General features: G+C 30.6%; 1 protein-coding gene across 2 annotated transcripts in view; it reads right to left on the reverse strand.

The window, feature by feature from the left end:
• Positions 1-558: 558 nt before the first annotated feature.
• The window catches only part of LOC143224902 (VPS35 endosomal protein-sorting factor-like), a 52191-nt gene continuing 28584 nt past the window's right edge, over positions 559-24165 (reverse strand). For both annotated transcript variants that reach the window (XM_076453360.1, XM_076453359.1), the window contains exons 15-25: positions 21337-21390; positions 19724-19953; positions 19246-19326; positions 18444-18606; positions 16277-16354; positions 12524-12638; positions 5862-6001; positions 5155-5320; positions 4015-4133; positions 2508-2654; positions 559-1394 (exon numbers count right to left, since the gene is read on the reverse strand). In XM_076453360.1, coding sequence (XP_076309475.1) covers positions 1296-1394; positions 2508-2654; positions 4015-4133; positions 5155-5320; positions 5862-6001; positions 12524-12638; positions 16277-16354; positions 18444-18606; positions 19246-19326; positions 19724-19953; positions 21337-21390 — 1392 coding nt within the window. In that variant the 3' untranslated portion in view covers positions 559-1295. The remainder of the gene's footprint in view (positions 1395-2507; positions 2655-4014; positions 4134-5154; positions 5321-5861; positions 6002-12523; positions 12639-16276; positions 16355-18443; positions 18607-19245; positions 19327-19723; positions 19954-21336; positions 21391-24165) is intronic.

Raw genomic sequence — 24165 nt, forward strand, 5'->3', positions numbered from 1 at the left:
TCTCATTTTTTTGTTTTCTTAGTAGGTTTTGTGATTTTTTTGCTAATCACTCAATAAATGGAAAATTTCCTTGAATTCAATCAAAATAATGCACAAGTAATAAAAGCAAGTGTAACATAAATGCAGTTATTTCTTAATAAAACAGGTTAATTTAGGATAATGTTTTCACTATCAGTAGAAACTTGCACTTTCAAAAAATAAAATTAATAACTTTCAAAATCAGTATAAAAATATTTTAATTATTTTCAACAATAAGGAATATTTAAATATCTTGTTGAAATTAATGGAAACTCAAAAATTAAAATTTTTAAAAATTCTGACATATAAATGAAAATTATTTCAATATTGGATCTTCTAATTTAACTTCAGTATCAATTGAAATTTGTTTTTACAGGTGTTGTTGTGAGTTATTCACACTTGTAGAAATAAAACAATATGCAAGTCAACAGTGGAACATGAACCAAAAACATCTTTTTGGTATAACTAATACTGTATTTTACCTATGAATAATTAAACATACATAGAGGCATCTACTATTAAAGAAATTGAAACTTAATATTTTTGTTTGAATAACAAACGTTTTATTTCATTTAATCAAATAAGTAACTACACGAATTTTATATGATTTTTCAAGTCATACATCAATTAAGTAATTCTAGTAGGAAAATGGTTAACACACACAAACACAATAAGGATGGTATGACAAGGTTTGTTTGTTTTGAAAGTAGTGACTTATAGTATTTGAAAAAAAACTGCAGTTTAAACATTTTTGATATATGTCAATAAAATATTTTACTTTTTTAATACTGTTTCAATAATGTATGTTCCAGGTATATGTGATGGATTTTTGTTTCTATTATTACAGATACTTTGGGGTTTACTATATTAATCTACTACACTTAATTTTTCATAAAAATACAATTCTCAGTTATACGGATGAGACCTGAAGATACATTTTCTCTTTAAATTTTGTTTTTCCAAATTTCAAGCTGATGCATCATTGTGAAAATGTTTTGCTTTTCACAAATATATCAGATTATTTATTTGAAAAACTAAATCATGCAAATTAAGTATGTTACTGATAATTTTTATGATTTCAGTTTTACTATGATAAAAACATATTTCAGAAAATTTTCTTATCTTTATATTACAGTGGATTTCATTTTAAGGTATTTCTGAAAAAAAGCTAACAAATTGAAGCACTTAATCAGTATGTATAAGAATTTAGTACACCAAACTCATCACAAACTTGATTACAAATGAAAATTAATATTAAAATTTGTTGAGTAACATGGCTAGACTCTGCTAGGAACCTGCAGTCTGACTGCTAAATCAGTAAATGCTTGTCCATCTGGTTTCATTCCTCTCTTCTTCACAGACTCTAAACAACGAACCTGAAAGAAAGTTATAATTTACAATGTGTGAGTGTTTATTGTTAGTTTATCATTACTACAAAAGTTTGGAAGTATATAACATGCAGGTTGGTGTCACTGTTTTTAATACATATAAAGTTAACTTTACATAATATGTTTCTGTATTTATGGGTTTAGTACGATTAAAACAGTCTTACAGATGAACATTACTGGATTGGTAATAAGATAGTAATAAGTCATGAGATATATTTTTATGTTTTCATTTGAATGTTTACATTAAAAACCTCTAGACTATGATAAAATTAAGATAAACAAAGTTAATAATAATGGAGGTCTATGTAACATGGAAACAAATTTATGATATAAATATGAAGTTAGTGCAAGTCAGTGAAGAGATTACAGTGAGTTATTTCAGTGTTAGTAATGACAGTAATTGTATCTACTAAGTTTCTGAATTGATTAACTGAGGAAGGAAACTTATAAGTTGTTCATCTCACAATTTATATTGAAATAAAATATTTGAAGTTAGGCCTACACTTAGTTGTGATGTTTATGTTGAAAAGTTTATTTACAAAATTGGCCTACAAGTTAATATGGCTGTAGTAAACACTTATTGTAGGAATAATGTAATTAGTTATAATCAAGTGAACTATACTTGCATTAATTTTGTAATCTTAGTGAACCAATCAATGCAATAAAACAATATGTTACAACATTATATTTACTGGAGAAACAGAGTTAACTGTGTAGTTTTGAATGTCTCAGTATGATTATATTCTCTAGGATTTAAACTTGCAGCATAAATCTATGGTTTTCATTTTTGTAATTTCTAAAAATACAACTAAACTAAGCAAATAAATCCAATAAATCTCAATAATTCAAATTACTAAATTTGATATTTATATTTATATGATATTTATATCATATGTAATTTTGTAATGTAGGTTTCAGTTGTTTTTTCCATAGAACATCTTCCTATATATCAATTACTCATGCACATTTATATGTTACACATCATTCAGTTTGTATACATTTACAGATGTTTGTCCTTAAAAAATTCTTCTTAATTAGAACTTCTTTAGTTTAAATTAATGAATGTCAAGTTATGTGTGTGTAACTACAAATATAACTTACAGAATATTTCATATCAACAGTGCCGTGTTTGTGAACCACACCCCATAGATTCACAGCTAATGTAGCTAAAGAATTATCATTAAGATCTCCATGAGAGACAATTCTGTTGAAGAAATCCATAGCTAATGATGCTTGTCGTTTAAAGATCTGTAAAAATCAGAATCTTGATGTTACTTGTAACTAATAATAAAAATAAAACATATTAGTATATAGGGCTCTACAAATAACAGTCAGTCTAAACATATCCTTCAATTAAAAACAGTAAATTGGATAATACTGGTAAAACAGATGTTTAAAATATCAGGAGGAAAAATAATGTTATTCCTACATTTTATGTCTGGACATCTCCAGTCAATTATATTAAAAAAACAAGAGAAGAATAAATGTTGACAATTTTTACATTTTATGATGAATAAGCTTTAAGCAGTTTGTCTTTTATTATTCAGCACAAAGCTACACAATCTGTGCTTTGCTCACCATAGGTATCAAAACCCCAGTTTTTAGTGTTTCAAGTTCTCATACTTGTCACAAGGGGAATTTACTCATTAAAAGTTTTATTGTCTGCAAGTAGTTTGGGATTTCTTAACATTAAAACTAAATAATAACAGAAAGCAAAATATCATTATAATAATTGAATTGTAAGCATTACAACTTATTCAAAACCAAAAAATTAATAGTTCCTGTTTACAAAAAGAGATGCCACTGATAACACTAGAATTATTCACAGCAGTATTTTCAGGAATATTGTGATTTATATACGAATGGCCGATAATCCTGTGCAATGTACAAAAAAGATATAGGGAAGTAAGATCAGAATGTCAATTCCTGGGGTGGGAAAGCCTTAAGGGTTATAATTATTTCAGTGATTCACTAATTATAAGCTGACAAAATACACAAGGAAGACTTAGGGGCTACCTGGGTGGTCTGATATAAATTCCAATCACCTATGTCACTCCCTTTGGGTCATAAAGCATATATGCCAAATTGAATTACAGTAAGTCTTAGAGGTTCAATACACACATACAGACTTTTGTCTAATAATGGTTCAGATGAAGGTTTTTGTTTTTAAACTTAATTATTCATGTCTACTGTCATATATAATTTAATAACTTTCCATCTTTATAAGGCATGCTTTTGTAGTTCTTAATGAACAACAGATCCTAACACGTTCTTGATAAGTAACCCGGAAAAATCAAATCTGACTGTATTACAAAATTAGTGAATTCCTATCTTATACAATCAGCCACTTGAGAGTGAAGAGTTACTACCTTTACATAATATCGAACAAATAAAAACAATAAACAGCTATAATCCAGGATGTCCATGTTTTGAGAATGACTTTCATTGTACAATATGAAAAAATATTATTGAAAACATTTCTGTAAAGCTGAACTTTATTAAATTAAAACAGAAATGTTTATTGAAGTCACACAAATTGTATAAAATATCACCATATATTCAACTCCATCAAACAAATCATTTATAGGATCATAACAAACATACTTACCCCTTTATCACCAAGTAACTTCAAATGAGAAAGTATTTCATCAACCAAAGTTGAACCAATTTTGTTTACCATAGCTAAAAACTTTGGGTCACTTCCATACAAAGCATCATTAGAATCCACTGGAAAGTATGAAAAAATGTTTCCAATTTAATGTTTGTGTTTAGTTTTCCTGATTCAAGCACACACAAAATATTTATATCACTATCACATTCTTGCAGAGTGCAAGTTTTTACAGTTCTCCTTTAAACTTTTGGCTAACTTTAGACCAATGTTATGTTTTTTAATAGGTGTAACTTTTCCAGATGAGGATTTCACTACAAGAATAATAGGATGACGTGTGTACATTTCCTATACCCATTTTTGTCCTTCTGTTCCCATAACATTAACACCTGTCAGTGATCAAAAATCACAGCTCCCAAAAGAAGTTGTCCTTGTTTTTTTTAAATTGATATAGCTAGTAGAATAGTTCAGAATATAAGTTCTGCACATAGAAGTGAGTCAACTGGATCTGTTGGGCCAAAACCCAAACTTGGGCAAATTAGACATGCCACAACAGCAGCTTCCCAAACATGTTTCTTCTGAAAACAGTTGTTTCACCCATACGGTACTAACTATTCTGGTATACGTGTTATTCAGCCATCACCACTACTATGAGATCCAACATCATATCAATGTTGAATGTTTTGATTTATAAACTCATTGATTCGATGTACATGAAAGTAACCGTTACCTCTGGAAGCAAGACTTTGATGCTGAACATGTGTAGAAAGTTTTTAATGCCAAAACCAATATCCTGCACTTTGTTTTGGAAACAAACTGCTTTAATGGGCTCACTAGTGTTTAAGAAACTGCCAGTTAAAAGGTTAAAGAAAACTTCTAAGTTTATAGTTAAACTTGATATCAAATGTTTTGACAAATGTATTTAATCAATAGTAAAGTCACAATTTCTTAGTGTGATTGGTTAAGAGAACAGGGTAACGATACATATTTTGCATATCCACAAAAGCCTGTTTACTAACCTAACAATAATTACTACCTGAATATAAGAATTCATTATTCTCATTAGTATCTGTTATTCAACAGAATGAACCACTTGAACTACAAAAGCTTGAGGTTCTGAGTTAAATTAGACAGTTATACCCTTCTCAATATGGTAAATGTAGGATTCTTGTGTCATAGACGATAGTAGATTCAGCACATTTAGATAAACAATGACACGAGCATCACTATTGGAGTCCCATGTGTAATCTTGAACAACATTCAGTAATCCACGAATCAAATACAGTGGTTCTTGTTCTGGATGATCCTGAAACAAGAAAACAAACATTTGTGGTTAAAGTCTTGATTCAGTTGGTCCCAAAATAATAAAACTGATGTCTCTGGTCACGTCATCATTCCAAGTAGTCCTAAAACAATAAAACTGGTATCTTTCATCAAGTCATTGTTCTGAACAGTCCTAAGACAATAAACTGGTGTTTATAAAGTTATTGTTCTGAGTAGTCTTAAAACAATAAAGCTGATGTATCTGGTCAAGTCATAGTTCTCAGTAGTTGAAAAACAATAATATTGATATCCCCTAATCATATCCAATCTAATAAATACCAATTAGGTCTATATATGTATCAAATGTACAGCTCCTAATAACTGGTACTGTTTATGATAACAAAAATTTTAAGGCTGTATTACAATGAACAGTTTTGCTGACAATAAATGTACTACAAATTACTTCCACAAAAAAAATTATATTAATAGCTTATCTGTAAATAACTTACATTTAATGAAAACTTTCCATGTACAACAAATATTTAGTTAGAATTGTTTTGTAAAATGTATATATATATACTTACAGGTATCACCAAAAGAGCTGACAGAAAATTACTGATATAAGAAATAAGAAAGGATTCAGTTGAACGGTGTTTTCCATCAACTTCCACTGTCTTTGGAACTTCTGGAAGTAAGCTAATAGCAGCTTTAAAGAAAGCATCCGCTGAAATTTAAAGAAAACAGACACAGTTCTTTTCAACAGCAGCAGCAGAAAGTGTTATAGCAACAGATACCAGTAAGTAGTTTATTACATTAGACAAATATCTCATCAAAATAAAGTTAAAATAATTCTTAACATCTTTGTTTCTACAAAGACTTAATCACACTGTATGAAACATATTACTGCTCTATTACACTGTGTCAACAGCAAAAACTTCCTGAAAGTTCAACTCCACTGTACACAGTTATGGCAAAATGTTTGTACCTCTGTGTCATGAGTAGTTTTTTCCTCATAACATAAGAAGTATTATGATTAGGATAATGAAAGTATAGTATGTTATAAATATTATACTAACACACATCTTCATAAATTTTTATGTAAATTGAATGACAAGTAAACTGTTTATAAACAAATAACCAAACATAGGAGGGACAGAAAGTGTTTGTGCATCTACTTTAATGGTCAGTTATGTAGCCTTTCAGGTGAATTACTTGGTGCAATCTCTCCTCATGGCCCTCCATGATCGTTTGATGGTACTCAACTGGTATTTTCTTCCATTCTTCTTTACAGAAGGCCTCCAACTCTTGCAAGTTTTTCGGATGATGCTGATGAACCCTGGTCTTCAACTCATTCCAAACGTTTTCAATTGGGTTGAGATCGGGTGACTGCGATGGCCACTCCAGAATGCTTATACGGTTCCTCTGCAACCAGGATTGCACATATTTCGATGCGTGCTTTGGGTCATTGTTGTGCTGGAAGATCCAACAACACCCAAGCCACAAGTTCCGAGTATCATTCTTGATATAAGTGTCTAATATATCAACGTACTCTTATTTTTTCATGATTCCATTGATGCAGTGAAGGCTGCCTACACCAGAAGAGTTGAAGGAACCCCATAGCATGATCGAGCTACCTCCGTGTTTAACTGTAGGGACGGTGTTCTTTGGAAGATTTCGTTCCCCCTTCTTACGGAAAATATAGCAAACATCATTGTAGCCAAAAAGCTCGAATTTAGTCTCATCTGACCAAAGAATACTCTTCCAATAGGTAAAGGGTTTATTTACATGCTTTTTTGCATACCTCAATCGTGCTTCTAAATGAACAGGCTTTAAATATGGAGTTCTACGAGGACGGCATGCTTTCAACCCAGAAGAGCGTAACATGTTCGTAACTGTAGAGGTGCTTACTTCAACCCCAGTTTCTGTATGTCATTACGTGTTAAACGAGGGTTCATACTAACTTCTCTAAAGACCTTCCTCTTGGTTCTTTCTGGAATTTTGGTGGGGTGTCCAGAATGAGGGAGTTTAGCAGTTGATCCTGTAAGCTTAAACTTCACAATTATGCTTTGAACAGTAGATTTTGGCACATTAAGTTGTGTAGCAATACCAGAAAGAGACATACAAGACTTGTATTTTACAATAATTCAGTTTTTTAAATCACTGGACAGTTGTTTCCTGTTCACCATGATGACCCAGCAGATAATGACGGAGACGGTACTAAATTGCAGGTAGTAAATTTTTTGCTGGCTAAATTACAATAATTATGAACCTAGTGTCCAGTTCTAGAATGGTATAATGTACTTTATTCGCCAAACTAAATAAAATTTTTTGCAAGAATATCAATTTTTTCACAAGTTCTGAAATGTACGAACACTTTCTGCATCTCCTATGTTTGGTTATTTGTTTATAGACAGTTTATTTGTCGTTTAATTTACATACAAGTTTATGTAGATGTATGTTAGTATAATATTTATATTATACTTCTATTAGCCTATTCATGATACTTTTTAAGTTATGAGCAACAAACCGCTCAGGACGCAGGGGTACAAACACTTTCTGTTGTAACTCGTATGTTCATGGTTCACTATGAAATAATTATAGTTGATTCTAGCTCTAACAACATTTTATTGAATTACTTTAGTACTAGAACCTACAACAAGCCACAGTAAAACAACACCTTGCAAATGACTACCTCAATAATTTGGATATGACTTTCACTATCTTCATGTTCTTCAGTATACCAACCTAGTTTTACTGATTATTTATCAATGGTGACATCATTACACAAATGGATGATAAAAATATTTAAGTTGGTCTCAATAATCAATAATTTAACTTTTTAAGCAGAAATATGCACTATTATTTATTTGTTTGTAGTTGACCACAAAACTACATGAAGAATTTTATATGCAAAAAACGGCTCGTTTGGGCTGAGAAAACACTTTACATAGAAGAGCGAACAACGTTTCGACCTTCTTCGGTCATCGTCAGGTTCACAAAGAAAGAGGTAACTGACCGGAAGCTGACCACATGTTTGAAAGGGGTTGTGTGTCGAAATGTAGAGGGCGGTATTAGATGTTTGAATATATAATTTATTATATTAATATAGGTATAAAGGGCGTTCCTTTATATTGGTTTATTTTGGGTTTAAGTTGTTGTATAAGTAAGGCTTCTTTAATTTTACGTTTGTTTATGTTTGTTTCTTTATTTAATATTTGAGTGTTTTCTATGGTTATGTTGTGTTTATTTGACACACGAGACTTAACTGAACAAATTACTACTACAAATGAAAAAAGCCAACACAATTTCACAAACACTTTATTCCTACCTACGTAAAACCGACTCACGCACACCGCAAATATACGGCACCCCCAAACCTCATAAACCAGATTGTCCATTACGACCAATAATGTCCACATATGAATCGTTTAATTACAACCTTGGTAAATACATAGCATGGGCATTCTCCAAATATGTAACATCAGCCAGCTCATTTATCAAAGACTCTTTTAATTTCAAGTCTAATCTAAATCAACTTAATCATAAAGCCTTAATGGCCAGTTTCGATGTTATATCCCTCTTTACAGAAGTTCCAACCACTGAAGCCTGCAAGATAGCCTTAGAACTCTATATCCGAGACCCTAACCCAACTATAGAAATTCCCAGTAACCAGTTAGCAACCCTCATAGAATTCACCACGATAAAGACAAACTTCATGTTCAACAAACAAGCGGCCTAAGCATGGGCAACCCAGTATCACCAGTTCTAGCCAATATTTTATGACACAAGTTGAAACACAAGCAATTAACACAGCATTACATCCACCACTATACTGGTATAGATATGTAGATGACACGGTTATGGATTCAAATCTACAGAACACATACTTAATTTTTTCAATCACATTAACTCTATACATCCCAACATCAACTTCACATGTGAACAGGAAGAAAACAATCAAATATCATTTCTTAACCTCAAAATTACAAGAACTGATACACAATTTCAAACAGAAATCCACCGAAAAATCACCCATACTGGACTATACATTCCTTGGGACTCAGCACATGAAACAACACAAAACTCAACATACTAAGAAACCAAATAAACACAGCCATAAAACTATGCTCACCAGATAAAATTAACGATGAATTAGACAAAATAAAACAATACTTCACCAACATCAATAAGTTTCCTCCACAAACCGTGAAAACATTATACGCACACACCTAGACAGAAAGCAAAATCAACCAACTAAAGTAAATACAGCTCACGAATCAAAAAACCACGAAACCATATACTGCTGTATACCATATATTCCGACATCAGCAAACAAATAACCAACATTTGGCAAAAATTAGTAACAAAATATGACATTCCAATTAATACCAAATTTATTCAAAACCCGCACAAAACTGAGGTCTATACTATGTAAAAACTACACTGACAAACACCACACCAACATTATTTATAAAATACAATGTGATAACTGCCACGACTTCTATATTGAGAAACAAGTAGAAAAATGGAAACCAGATTCAAAGAACATAAAAGTCACCTTCACACGTTTTCGAACACTGCAAGTCAAATAAACACAACATAACCATAGAAAACACTCAAATATTAAATAAAGAAACAAACATAAACAAACGTAAAATTAAAGAAGCCTTACTTATACAACAACTTAAACCCAAAATAAACCAATATAAAGGAACGCCTTTATACCTATATTAATATAATAAATTATATATTCAAACATCTAATACCGCCCTCTACATTTCGACACACAGTTACACAACCCCTTTCAAACATGTGGTCAGCTTCCGGTCAGTTACCTCTTTCTTTGTGAACCTGACGATGACCGAAGAAGGTCGAAACGTTGTTAAACTCTTCTATGTAAAGTGTTTTCTCAGCCCAAACGAGCCGTTTTTTGCATATAAATTTCTCAATAAGTGGGTTTCTCGTCATCACTGATTACATGAAGAATTATCTGTGTTTTGCCCACAACTAGGGGGCAGTTTGCACTATTAAATTCATGATATAAATAAAGCCTGGTGAGCATATACATCTGCGAAAAGGAAACAATATCTGATGTGAAAACTACACAAATGTAAGGAAAATAATGTTTGGCATGAGAACTTGTGGTTTGCAGAATTTCCTGGTTCACCAAGTAATATTTTCAAAACACTCGTGCATTTTTCTACTTTCATTTAAAAAACTGGAAACTTCACAAAATATGGCACTGCACTTCATTTTATTATGATACAAAGTAACTGAAAAAAAAAAACTTTCTACTTACTACAGCAACATTTCAAAAATAAACAACACCATGAGAACAAACAGCTTCTAAATAATTTTTACAAAATATGGCAGTTGGGAGTATTTAATGACCATGTGTTTGTTTTTAAACTTTGTAACTTGAATATAAATTATTCTCATACACAGATACAAGGTTCAATTCCCTAGAAATCTGCTTAAAGAATTTTTGGTTTTATTTAACTCGTACATTAAAAATGCATGGCGTTTCATTTAGTTTATTATCTTGTATAGCATTTAGACTATAAAAGAAAACTACTGTGCAAAGTTTACTTCATTATAAGCCAAATTCTGAATAATGAATTATTCTTAATATATATTCATACAAATTAATATAGTTGTTACCATATTCTTATTTTAGATTCCAAAATATAAAATACTTGAATAAGGAAGCACATTAAGGTAATATAATAACAGGTTGGCAAACAATTTATAAGCATAAAAAAGAATTTTATTAATGGTAGAACATACTACATGTTTCAACAGAACATTGGTCTGTTTTCTTTTGGCAGAATGATATAAAATAAAGTTTACATCTAATTAAGTCTTTCATTCTGTGTCTGTTTTTAAGCACAACACTGCATAATCTGAGTTGAACCTTAATTTCAGTATTATGAGCCTCAGGCTTACCACTGTATCAATGAGAAGGTTTTGTTTGCAGATATAAGACCTTTGCATATGGAGGGATAGGATGAAAGCAACTGCCCAAGGAGCTGGGCAAATGAAACCTGGTTTTGCCATCAAGCCTGCAAGGCACCTTCAGGCTATATCATCATTTAAAAATAAAAAACAACAACATAGTTTTGGCTTTTTTTTTTGCATATAAATGCTTGACACATTAAGAATGATTGAAATAATAGTTTCAGCAATTATTAATATCTATTTATTTCTTTATTAACATTTTTACACTTATACTGTGAGCTAAAAATGTCTGCAGTTAATATTTTGCCTCATTTATCAGCTTGTTGCTGTCATAATTTAGGTTATTCCTCTTAATAAGTTTTTAAAATGCTAAAAAATGGAGAGAAAGAAATGAGGCCCAACAAGGATGTTTGCCCTCTCAATGTTCCTGCTTACATAAAATTACTACAAATAGCACATGCTCACCTATATAAACTTGGTTAAAAACAAATACAAAAATCAATTTCTAAACTCAATAACTTAGTTTTCGTATCGCTTATTTTTTGATAAGTAATTTTTAAGACTTTGTTTCCTTAATCTTTATTTTTTGCATTCTAATATAAAGCTATAAAACATAGCATTAACATTACAGGACTTGCTACACATGTAAATCTGCTCTCTTGAAATTTGTAATCTTTCTTTAAAAATGTTTCTTTTTCTCTGGTTCATCAGTATAGAAACACTTAGCCTACAATTCGAAAAATACCATTTAGAAACGTGTATTGGATACACCTGGGAATAACTTAAAACCTTAGCCTGTAGTTATTTTTAAAGCTATTCCTCAATAGTAGTTATTTCTATGCTTTTATGACTTTGTAGCATGTGATGAGATAAGAGGCTTTAATAAAAAATCTTCAGAGAGAGAGAAATAAAATCATGATAAAATAAAAACTCTTATTATTTGAGATAGGAAGGAAAATTATTTCAACAAAAATTCATAAATGCATTATTTACAGAGTTCTGCAGAAATGTTTCATATGTTTTACATTTTTCTTCGAAAATTACACTGAATGAAAGTTACAAAATTATAAATTTACAACATTTTTTAAACAAAAAATCTTGAGTAAACTTAGTGTTATCATTTTCACCTAATTTTGACATTTAACATGGAGGTGTCCACTCAGTATCTGAAAAGCACACCAACTGTGACAGGGTTAATCTCTAGATAGAAATGTATGATCACCCTACACCAGGTTTTGTGAATTGTCACATACAGCTTTTTACAATACATTTTACAGTAGTTACATACCTTGTGACAGACACTGATTTAACAAAGCAACCTGACCCGAGATCAAGTACATATCTAATCGACTGATGGCGTCTGTCAAAGAAGGAATGGTGATGAATGAATAAGCAGCACAAGCCTGGGTGGAAGAAAATGTAAAACCTTAAATTATTTCATGGCTACTTTTTAGTACAAGTAATTTATGTGTATATTTGTTATATATTTATTTCCTTTTCTAATGTCTTGTGTAATTTAAGAAGTTTTTCAAACTGCTAAAAACAAAGATTAGTTTAATTACTTATGAATACTTCATATTTGTTTTAGTGAGTGCATTAGAGAGCCATTTAGGCATAAAATATTAAAATGCTTTAAATGTGTATTTGACTGCTTGTTTATTTTTGGAATTTTGTGCAAAGCTACATGAGGGCAATCTGTGCTAGCCATCCCTAATTTAGGAGTGGCAGCTAGTCATCACCACCCACCACCAACTCTTGGGGTACTCTTTTACCAGTGAATAGTGGGAATAACTGTCACATTATAATGTCCCCATGGCTGAAAGGGGAAGTATGTTTGGTGTACAAGGATTTGAACTCACAACTCCCAGATTATGAGTCTTGCATCCTAACCACCTGGCCATGCTGGGCCTATTTGAACACACTATATGATTTACACTAACAATGGTTGGATTACAAACATTCAACAATGTGTTGTTTAAGCTACAAACAAATGGCTTTAAACAAGGAGTAACTGAATTAAATACAATATAAAAAAATGTGTTCCTTAAACTGAAAATAATTTATTGCTTAAAGATAATTCTTGTATACAGGTAGTTTTCAGTGTAATACATTAACTTACCAATTTTTTTTTTCATTACATAAGGTTATTTTAATTTTTGTAAAATAAATGCTATTTACCTCAACAATCAAAAGCCTTGTTTCTTTGTTGAATTACATGGGAAGCTACACAAATCATCTTTGATTTTGAAGTGATAGACAAGAAGATATTACCATTGGTTACCAACTCTTGTCATACTAAACAATGCAAATTAACCATCAATTTTATTATGCAAACACTGCCCCTTAGAGTAAAGTTCATGTTTATTATTTCTTATGGTAACATGACATAAAACATAGGTCCACAGTCCCTCAAGCTAATTATTGGACTGTCCACAGTCCCAACTAAGGTCTCAGAGATGAAAATAAAATAAAAATCTTATAGAAAAGCTTCATGAAACAACATTACTGATTCTTCCCTGAAAACGTCTGGGGATATGTTGGTTAAACTCCTAAGAGTTGCTTTGTGTAAACATATAAAAAATAGAAGTCAATCTTGGTTATTAGTGATTTTAGTATAGTTCAGATATATATCAGTAGAGTAATAATGAAAATGAACAGATAGTATTGCAGTATGTTATGTACCAAATATGCTTTTCTGGAACTAGTAAACACAACAACACTACAAAATCTTTGCAAGTTTCTCAGTTTCCATTTTCACAAGTAAACCAGGTAATTATTGTTTCAGAACACCAAAAACTTGATGAGTGGTAATTATATGAACTACCTGCCATACAAATGATACTTGATGAGTAGTAATTATATGAACTACCTGCCATACAAATGATACTTGATGAGTAGTAATTATATGAACTACCTGCCATACAAATGATACTTGATGAGTAGTAATTATATGAACTACCTGCCATACAAATGATACTTGATGAGTGGTAATTATATGAACTACCTGCCATACAAATGATACTTGATGAGTGGTAATTATATGAACTACCTGCCATACAAATGATACTTGATGAGTAGTAATTATATGAACTACCTGCCATACAAATGATACTTGATGAGTGGTAATTATATGAACTACCTGCCATACAAATGATACTTGATGAGTAGTAATTATATGAACTACCTGCCATACAAATGATACTTGATGAGTAGTAATTATATGAACTACCTGCCATACAAATGATACTTGATGAGTAGTAATTATATGAACTACCTGCCATACAAATGATACTTGATGAGTGGTAATTATATGAACTACCTGCCATACAAATGATACTTGATGAGTGGTAATTATATGAACTACCTGCCATACAAATGATACTTGATGAGTAGTAATTATATGAACTACCTGCCATACAAATGATACTTGATGAGTAGTAATTATATGAACTACCTGCCATACAAATGATACTTGATGAGTAGTAATTATATGAACTACCTCCCATACAAATGCTAATAATTTCAAAAAGGAAAGCAAATTATACCTAAAATGAAGATACTTTTGGAAGGTTTACAAGTTTCTTAAATTATTACCATGGTATTTCAAATCTGTGAAATTGTAAGTTGTAACTTTGCCAAAACAAAATTTAAGATATCATTTGTTTATAATGCACATAAATTTTCAAAATTTTTTTTTCCTCCTTCTGCTTGGATAAAAGCTCACACTATTTAGAGGAAATATAGTATTAGCAGTGCCTACCACATAAATAAAAACTGCAAGGTTCATTATCATAACAGTCATTTTCATAAGAATTCTTGAATCATTAATGTGTTGTTGTTTATACCCCCTCTATGAGGGTGGATTAATAAAGAGAAAAAACTATAACTAGTGGAACTTTTTTTTTTAACAAAAACTTTAAGATTCCACTGGGCTTCCAGTATACTATTCAAAAATTGTTGAACAACTAATCTAATGTATTTTAATGTGTTAAAAACAATGAATTATAGATTTAAAAAAATAGTTGTTTTGAGCCCAGTTACCAAAACAGTGTATATTATTTGTTATTCAATAATACAGTCGACATAAGATGAATAAAAACAATTATTATGAACTACCAATTATGGTTTCTAATTATGCAAAAGTAAAATCTAATTAACTTGTTCTTTTGTACTTTAAACTTTTTTGTAAAGTTTATACTTTCAAGGAATCTGCTGGAATTTTGCTATATATCTCATTCATTATAATAATGAAGGAGGCTAATTCATTTTGAAAAATGATCGATCAAATACAAATTTAGTTCACACTGAATTGTTCAGAACAATTTCAAGCACTTTCTAGCACTCAATGTTTTCAAGCACTTATTCAGAAGTTAAAATCCACAAAATCAATTGGATTTCACTGAAATTTTGTAAAATTTCAATTTATTTGTTCATCATATGAATAAAGAAAATAAAAAGGAAAGAAAAACAACTTTATTGTATGCAACTTTGCAATATGCTTTAAAGTTAAATATATTGATACATACTATGATTATAATATTTTCAAGAACTTTTGCAAAAAAAAAAAAAAAAGGCCCCTTTTCAAGCACTTAGAGTCGATGGATTCCATTCTCAATTTCAAGGATGTACAAGGATACATATGTACCCTATGGAAAGAACTGAATCTAATTTTGGTACTAGAATGAATAGAATAAACCAGCTGTATCCTAAACAATAAAATTTATCTTTTTGCAATGAAAAAATAGCCAACACAATCCGTTATGCCAAAAATGGTAAAGATTAATGTCTTTGATGAAAGAGGGTTAATTAGTGAATACTTAACTTCAAAAACACACACATGTATACACATATATGCAAAAGTATTTTCCACAGCAAAACATTAAAAACATGCATCAACAAAAATACACATGTGATGATTTTGTAGAATGAAGTTTTAATGAACAAAAATGGATTTCTAAATGTCGTACATTATATAAAAATGTAACTAATTATCGAGTAAAAAGTACTTAAGGTATACATTTTAAAATGAAAAACATTCTACCTTTACAAAACCAGCCGTTTTCCTCGTGTGGTGGCCTTTTATGATTTGTCTTGTTTTCATTGCCAAATGATTGACACACTGAAAAGTAAGTGTATAAGCAAAACTCCAATAATTTCACAAGTTTTTTTTATCTCTTTAAACAATGCTATACCATTAATAAAACAGACTTTCACAGTGAGGTTTAACAAGAAACATTTCCTTCATTTCATGAATTTCCATCTCTTTTAATTATGATACAATGACACAACAAATAGAATATTCTGTAATTAAAAATACCATTTTTAATGAATAACAAATTCTGTAATAATGTGTGTATTATACTGTTGCAAAAAAAAACTTGCATGGTCATAACAGTTGGAAGTTTGATATTGACGAAACATTCATAAAATTTCTAAAACAAACTGGGCTACCTTAATAACTAGCCAGAACCTAAATAAAACATGCTTGAGAAAGTTTATTGAAACAAACTTAAAAAAAAAAAGTTATCTAGAGGCTTGATACAATACTTTTTTTCCCTGGACTTCCAACAAGTATTTGAGAAATTGAAAAGAGCAAATATTAGTTTTGAATTAAAGAATAACAAGAACAAAAAAGATATTCAAGTTGAAACAAGTAAATTGGTAACAGTGAGTTCTATCAGCACAAAAGAGACACGGTGAAATTTATCATGAAAGTGCAATAATAGTTTTAATTATTGTTTTTACAAAATTAATTGAGCAAATGAGTTTCTGTGCAAACATATTTAACAACTATCAACTCCTTACAGATCTATCCTGTAAAAGCTAGAATATAACATCACATGCAATTAAATCATTTTAGTCTAGCCTAAGGAGCCCATAGTTTACACCTCTAATTATTTGGGTATCACAGTATATGACTGTGTTTTTTTCTTTTCTTAAGCATTCAGTTGTAAAAATAAACAGAAATGTTATGTTTAAACAGTCCATTTACCCTATCTGGACCAAAGAGGGATGTTACTCATACTCTCTGATTTGTTCATTTTCACAGTGGAAAATATTTAATTAAACTGCAAGAAATTTAGTACAAATTTTCTAAATAGTAATCTAGCTTTGGCTTTAAACAATCAAATAAAAAAGATTTATTGGTTATACAAGTCCTCACATCTCAAAATGGCATCACTGCTACCTTAGCCTGTGAGGCATCACAATTTTTGACATCAATATTTTTAGTTAGGATTAATTTATATCTAAAAAATATATATATTATTTTATATTATTGTTTGAATATTATTAACGTCTCTGTGGTGTGGGCTTAAGTTTTACAAGCTTCATATCAGAAACCCTTGTTTACTCATGTGGGATATCTAAGTAGACAGTATGACAACAAACTATTGCTAAAACCACTTTATTCTATACAGATATAGAGAGATTAGAATATTTTCTATCCACGGGTTTTAGCCAGTGGTTCTCTTTTCAAAGTTAAGTTTCATTAGTAATTGTTCACATTACGTGGCATGGCATTGTGAAATGGTGGAGGAGCAGTATTAACATACCACTAACAGAGAAAGATAATAACATGAACAGTAAAACTTGAGTTATTATAATTTCAAGGTAAGCCAGTTTACTAAAAAGTATAATCTGTATTTGGAAAAAAATCTGCACACAAATGTAAGGCCACTTTTTGTCTTTGTGAATTATATATTAATAAGATATATACTTCACAATATTTTTCAGTATAAACAGAGTTAGAATAATATTTATTACTCAAATTTCAAAGATTAATCTCATAGTTAGATATCTGTCCAATAAAAAACTGGATGAAACTAGCATACTGTAAAATAACATTAGCATTTTTATTTGTGAAACTAATTATACTCAGTATCAAATAGTTCTATCCTACAAATTGCTATGGAACTGTAAAACAAGATTTAACTTGAAGAAATTAAACTAAAAATAAGTCATGGAAGGTATAAATCTAATTTATGAACTAATCAAGAGATATATTACAAAATATTTTATTTTTAAATTGGTTTGGTAATTCACCACATGATCAAAACTGCTAAATATTCCCTGAATTATCTACAAGCAAAAAAACTGTGTCGAGAAACAAAAAACACAAGAGCAAACTGAACAACAACAACAACAACAACAAAGTCACAGACAACTAAATGTTCAAATAAAAATATCAATAAAGACAAAAAAGTCACCTGGACAAGTTGAACAAGTATAGGATCCAAATTACTAAATGTTGCTCTGGCCTCTACATAGAAGCTCAACTGTTGTTCAAAGTCCCTTCCATAATCAATCTGTCGTACAAAACGACAAATCAGTGTAGAAACCTGCCTCTTTTCATCATCAAGGGTTAAGGCACTGGAAACAGTATTATGAACTGTATATTTTTAAAAATAGTGTTAAAAAGTAAAAACCCGAATGTATAATTCTTTACAACATTCCAAAATATCACAATGTATTTCAAGTCAAATTCAAAAATGCTGTCAACACCACTCTGAACAGCAAATTATCAAAAAACATTTCCTTCACTGAAAAACACAAATTATATTAACCTCTATTATATTACAATTACCTCTGTATTATATTGTATTAACCTCTACTATATTACATTAATCTATTTATTATATTATGTAATACACCATGTTCACAGAATGTTTATGTTAAAAGTTAACAATTTCTTATATATGAAAAAATAACCTCATAAAATAATTCACTATACCTAAACTGTGATAAAGAAATTATCTAAAATGGAAGTACAACCATAATAGCACCAAATATAACTTCGCAAGAGATAACTACATTCAAAACTACATTCATTGCCCAACAGGATAGTTATTTTCAAAGCAAATTTTGATAACTGGTTAAGACAGTACAATTTTTCATTTTAATTTTTATCATTCACAAATGAAGTAGCTATTGGTTTCCCTTATTAAAACTTATACCAATATCACAGCTACACTTTAATATACTTAAGCTTGATCAATTAAAGTTACTTACTTCACTGAATCATGCATCGTTTTACAAATAAACATCAAAGCATTGATGACGACAGGATCATTTGTAGGCTCCCTCACAGTCCTATATAAAATATTTATACCTTAGACCAAGAAAAGTAAAGAAGTCTCAATAAACTTAAGTATTTCTATAAATAAAATATTTATTTTCCTTCTTTCCTAAAACATGAAAATAGTGGCTATTTTTCCAGCACCAATAACACATCATGAAGTGTATTAATGAAATGAAAGGTCTGGAAAAGACATGCTAAACAACAATTAGAACCAAATCTTTATTTTTGGGGTAGAAACTGTCATATTTCCCATTTATTTCAAAAGTATACAATTTGAAATTAAAAAAAAGTAAATGACAAGCTTTACCAGATAATAACAACAAAACTTAACACAGTTTAATTAAAAAGTAATGACATATTTGAAACTCAGCACAGTTGCCATACGTCATAATGAAAAAATAAGCTAACCTAACAAACGTCTCCATGACCATTTTACAAACATCCACTTTTACAGATTCCTTCTGCAGCATGTCAAGGAAGGGAAGAAAATGATCCATAGAAAAAAGCATCGCAAAATCATGCATGTGGGAAAGTATCCTATCAAACACGGTCACCAGTTGAGAGTAATGACTTTCAAAAGCCCGATCAGGATTCATGTGCTTTATGATGTCTCCAAGGAAGGTGTTTACTTCACGTTTCTGTAGTGATGCAGGAGAATGTTGATAAAATAACTATTCACTGACAACTATTTTGGAAAAAAATGTTTAAGTGTACTAGTCAAGATACTGCTGATATTGAAGGTACTATTATAAAAATGTTTAAGTATACTAGTCAAGATACTGCTGATATTGAAGGTACTATTATAAAAGGGGTGATGCACATTATTATGAGCAGATAGTAAATGAGCATTTAATCCTATGACCAGTTGAACTTTCATTTACAATACTAAGGTTTTCTTGTTGTTAAGTAACAATCTGCACAGTGGGCTATCCGTGACCTATCAGTCATGGTTATCAAAACTCCACTTTTAGAGTTATAAATTGTTAGTCTTAGCACTGTGTGACAAAGGGGTGATTATAAGGTGATAATAGTGAAATAGCTGCCAGATTCATTTCTGTGATTCTTTATCCACTGTTAAGTCGGGGGCTACCCGAGTTCCTCCACTAAATTTCATTGAAACTTATTCAGGCAGTTTCTCACAAGTTATAGTTATTATACAATACAAGCAAAGAACACAGAGAGAGAGAAAGAGACAGACAGATATATAGATTGGTTTTGTTTCTATTTCTTCCTGCCATATCTGAGTGTAAAAGTCTACTTTCTTTATATTAAATTAGTAAAAAATACTGAATATACAATACACATACATTTAAAACCATCAGCACAACACAAGATCTAGGCCTTCTTTATACTTTGCATTTGTAATGGGTTACATTCACTAAAATGTTTACAAAATAATTATTTATCCATCATTAATGAGAAGTACTCAGCTGAAACATCAACTCATTTTGAAAAATAATGTTTACTGATGCTTAATGCCTAAAAACATTTTGACACTGACATTTCATATTTGCTTTGACCCTTAACTGGTCTTAATGTTATTGGACATAGAGTAATATGAGAGACAGACCAAGGCTGAAACACAGCTACAGGAAGTACCAATTATTTTCAGTTTGCTAGTAATAATGTTTGAAGTTACTGCTAAACATAAAATCTTAAGCTCTGTTCAGTCCAGAAAAAACAAATACAAGCTGCACAGAAATCACGGTTTGAGGATAATGTTGCCTGTAAACTCACAAAATATAATTATCTACTACAGTAAGCTTCAGTGCTAGTAAATCGTTCATATTCATCACATACACATTTTAAAAAATGAAGCTTTGGAATGAAAACCAAAAATTATCAGTAATTGAAAATACTTAGGCAACTAATCCATAAAGAAACTCATGGACTCTCTTTCTTTTTTTTAATATAATGACTCAATCTATTGTATTAAAACACTGTTTTCATATGTGACTACTGTTGTTCATAATCTTAGAGAGAAAATTTAATATTTAGTTAAATGTTTGTCTCATACTCACTGAAAAGTGTTTGACTGGATATTCTATCCATACTTCAGCACAGCTCATGTAGTCCTACATAAGGAACATATTAAACAATGGTACAGTTAGTACACAACAGTCAATTTAATTTGAGTGAACCATTCATGTTTTTCATGTTGTTAAAAATTTTGTTCATTTAAAAACAAAAGCATGATTACTGTTAATCGCACAAGTAACCTGTGGGCTACATATTAGTTTTTAAAAATACCAATTGTGTTATGTGCAAGTAATAAGCTTTTTTTTTTATTTGTTCTTAAGACTGAAACTTCAATTTTCCATTCTGTTGTTCTTGTTCAATATGTAGTGTGATTCACCAGTTGCCCAATAAGTGCATCTGTAAGCAATCCCAATTATTCTTTGGTCAAAGTGAGAATAAAAATGTGAACACTTTTGACTCTATCCGTATTTGATTAGATTACAATTGTGACTTAATTAATTGTTTGTTTGCATATTCTGAGGCACATAGTTTTCACTTTCAGTGTGTCTCATATTGTCACCATAATCTTCAACATGTGACATAACCACAAGGAAATGAAATACATTATTAATGAGATACAAGCTTTACTTTCTAAGTTTAAGCATAACATATTTAATAACAGTCCTTTTTGTATGTTACACGAATATACCTGATTCAATATGAAATAGTCAGATGAGTATAACAAACAATAGTTTCTTTCTAAATAAGTAGTTGTTTTTTTTCTGTATACAGTGTGTAGCATCAGAAGGAAATTAAATCACGTCTTACAAATTAAAATATATGAACAAATGTTTACAACCTGGCAATGTTTTATTTAAATCAAAGTGAAAAGTAATTTGTCTTTCAAAAGTTGTCTTTGTCAGTGGCTCGCAGGGTATACACAAGTGCAGATAAAACATGCCTAAAGTTTTCTTAGAGCACTTTTCTCCTCAGGTGTGAGATATATAATGGAATGGGTTATTCACATGAAAGTATGGTACACAACATCTGGAGATGCTAAAAGATATTCATTTTGAATAAATGCCACATATTTTTGAAATAAAATGTGATTTTTTTTTACAGAGTTTTCATCTAGGGACACCTATATTTTCATGTATTTTTGAAGTTAAATGCTGCTTAATGTGTTGGGAAGCTGAATACACCACTGAAATGAAACATACAAAGTAAAGTAATACAGACAATTTGCCAGGTTAACTTATATGATGTCTTGGATTACCTTCTTGTTCCTTCTTCAGGTCACCATCATGAGGTGATTATTTTCATAGTTTTCCATGGGTAAAGATATTTCCATTTTGTACTCACTTGTTATTGATCAGCAGCTCTGGACCTTTTGCCCAGTTTCCTGAACCTAATGTGAGAAACTGAACCCAATGTGAAATTATTTTTTTAGATATTGCCACTATTACTGGTACAGTTTCAGATCCGGTGAAACATCTACAAAAAAACTAAAACTAATCTCCATGAATACTCTTCTTATACCTGAACTGTGTGTCAGGATGAAATACTACATTCCAACACAGAGATTACTGGAAGTGCTATTTATTCCAAACAAGACCACATCTGTTTTGTTGTCAGCTGTGACAGTGAAAATGAACAAGTACTTGAATGTTCATTAGATATAGCAGTGCAATCTGATGGAAAGATAACTTTAGTCAACTGTAGAAGTAGAGCCTTCCAATTGAAAATTAGTATGGGCAATGATATGATGGCTGTTCTACCTCATCTGGTCATTACACCAGACTACAAACATAAGTGAAAGATTTTGTTCCAGAGATTTATTAATGTGCACTGCTTAGTACCTCATCATGAAGAAGTCTAAAAACTGTTCATATTTATTGTAGGCAGCAGCACAGAACAACATTGTCTTTTCAAGAACATTCAATGATAATTGCAACTTAAATGAACTACCACGCTGCAGCACAATCACTTGGTCAAACTGAAAAGAAAACCATATTTCTCAACATAATTACTGTTGTGAAACCTACATTAGAATCGATTGTGCAAGAAGATAATTTTGACCATGAATCTGCTGGTGATGTTTCATTCCTCTTGAAATCTACAGACTTTGAATTCTATTTCTACGAGTTAACTTTTAAAACATGTAATACAACTTTCAAATGTCTGTAATTTTAAAATATGAACTCTGCAACAGTAATATCTCCAACTCAACCATTAATTCCAGAAATTAAAGGCATAAAAAATAACAAAAAGCATTTACAGAAAGGTTGAAACAGCTAAAACGAAGGCAGAGAAAATCTTTATGTTGCAAAACTTCATGTAAGCAACATTATCTATGACTTATGGTTTCCAAATAAAAGATATGTTTGACCAGTTGTAAAAGCCATCCAGCTTTTCAAACTAAAGAAACTTCATCAGATATTGTCTGCATATGGTGAAGAAAGATCTTACAAAAATGTATCCAAACATGGGCTATCCTTACAGCCCTGCCAGTCACATCTTGAACTTGTGAACTTTCTTCCATATTGAAGCTTGTCAAGAGCAAACTCCATAGCACCACTGCAAATCAGTCTCAATAATTTTATGGTGCTATCAGACTAAGTGTGGTTGTTCAAGTTAGATACTATTCATGATTATTATGGAATCATTCTGCTATAGATCACTGATGAAAATAGATGTGCCTTTGTCCCTTGAATAATACTTTCACTGAGCATATTGTGTGCACATGGTGTATGTATTATTAGTGCACATATTACATTCAAGTACTATACGTACAGCATTATGTGTACTATGCATCATATTTTGTGTATTATACATTCTTAGACATACACATGTGAAATAATATTTTGGATTACACTGTCATGATTGTTATT

The sequence above is a fragment of the Tachypleus tridentatus genome, chromosome 9, assembly GCF_004210375.1.
Source record: "Tachypleus tridentatus isolate NWPU-2018 chromosome 9, ASM421037v1, whole genome shotgun sequence".
Taxonomy (NCBI): domain Eukaryota; kingdom Metazoa; phylum Arthropoda; class Merostomata; order Xiphosura; family Limulidae; genus Tachypleus; species Tachypleus tridentatus.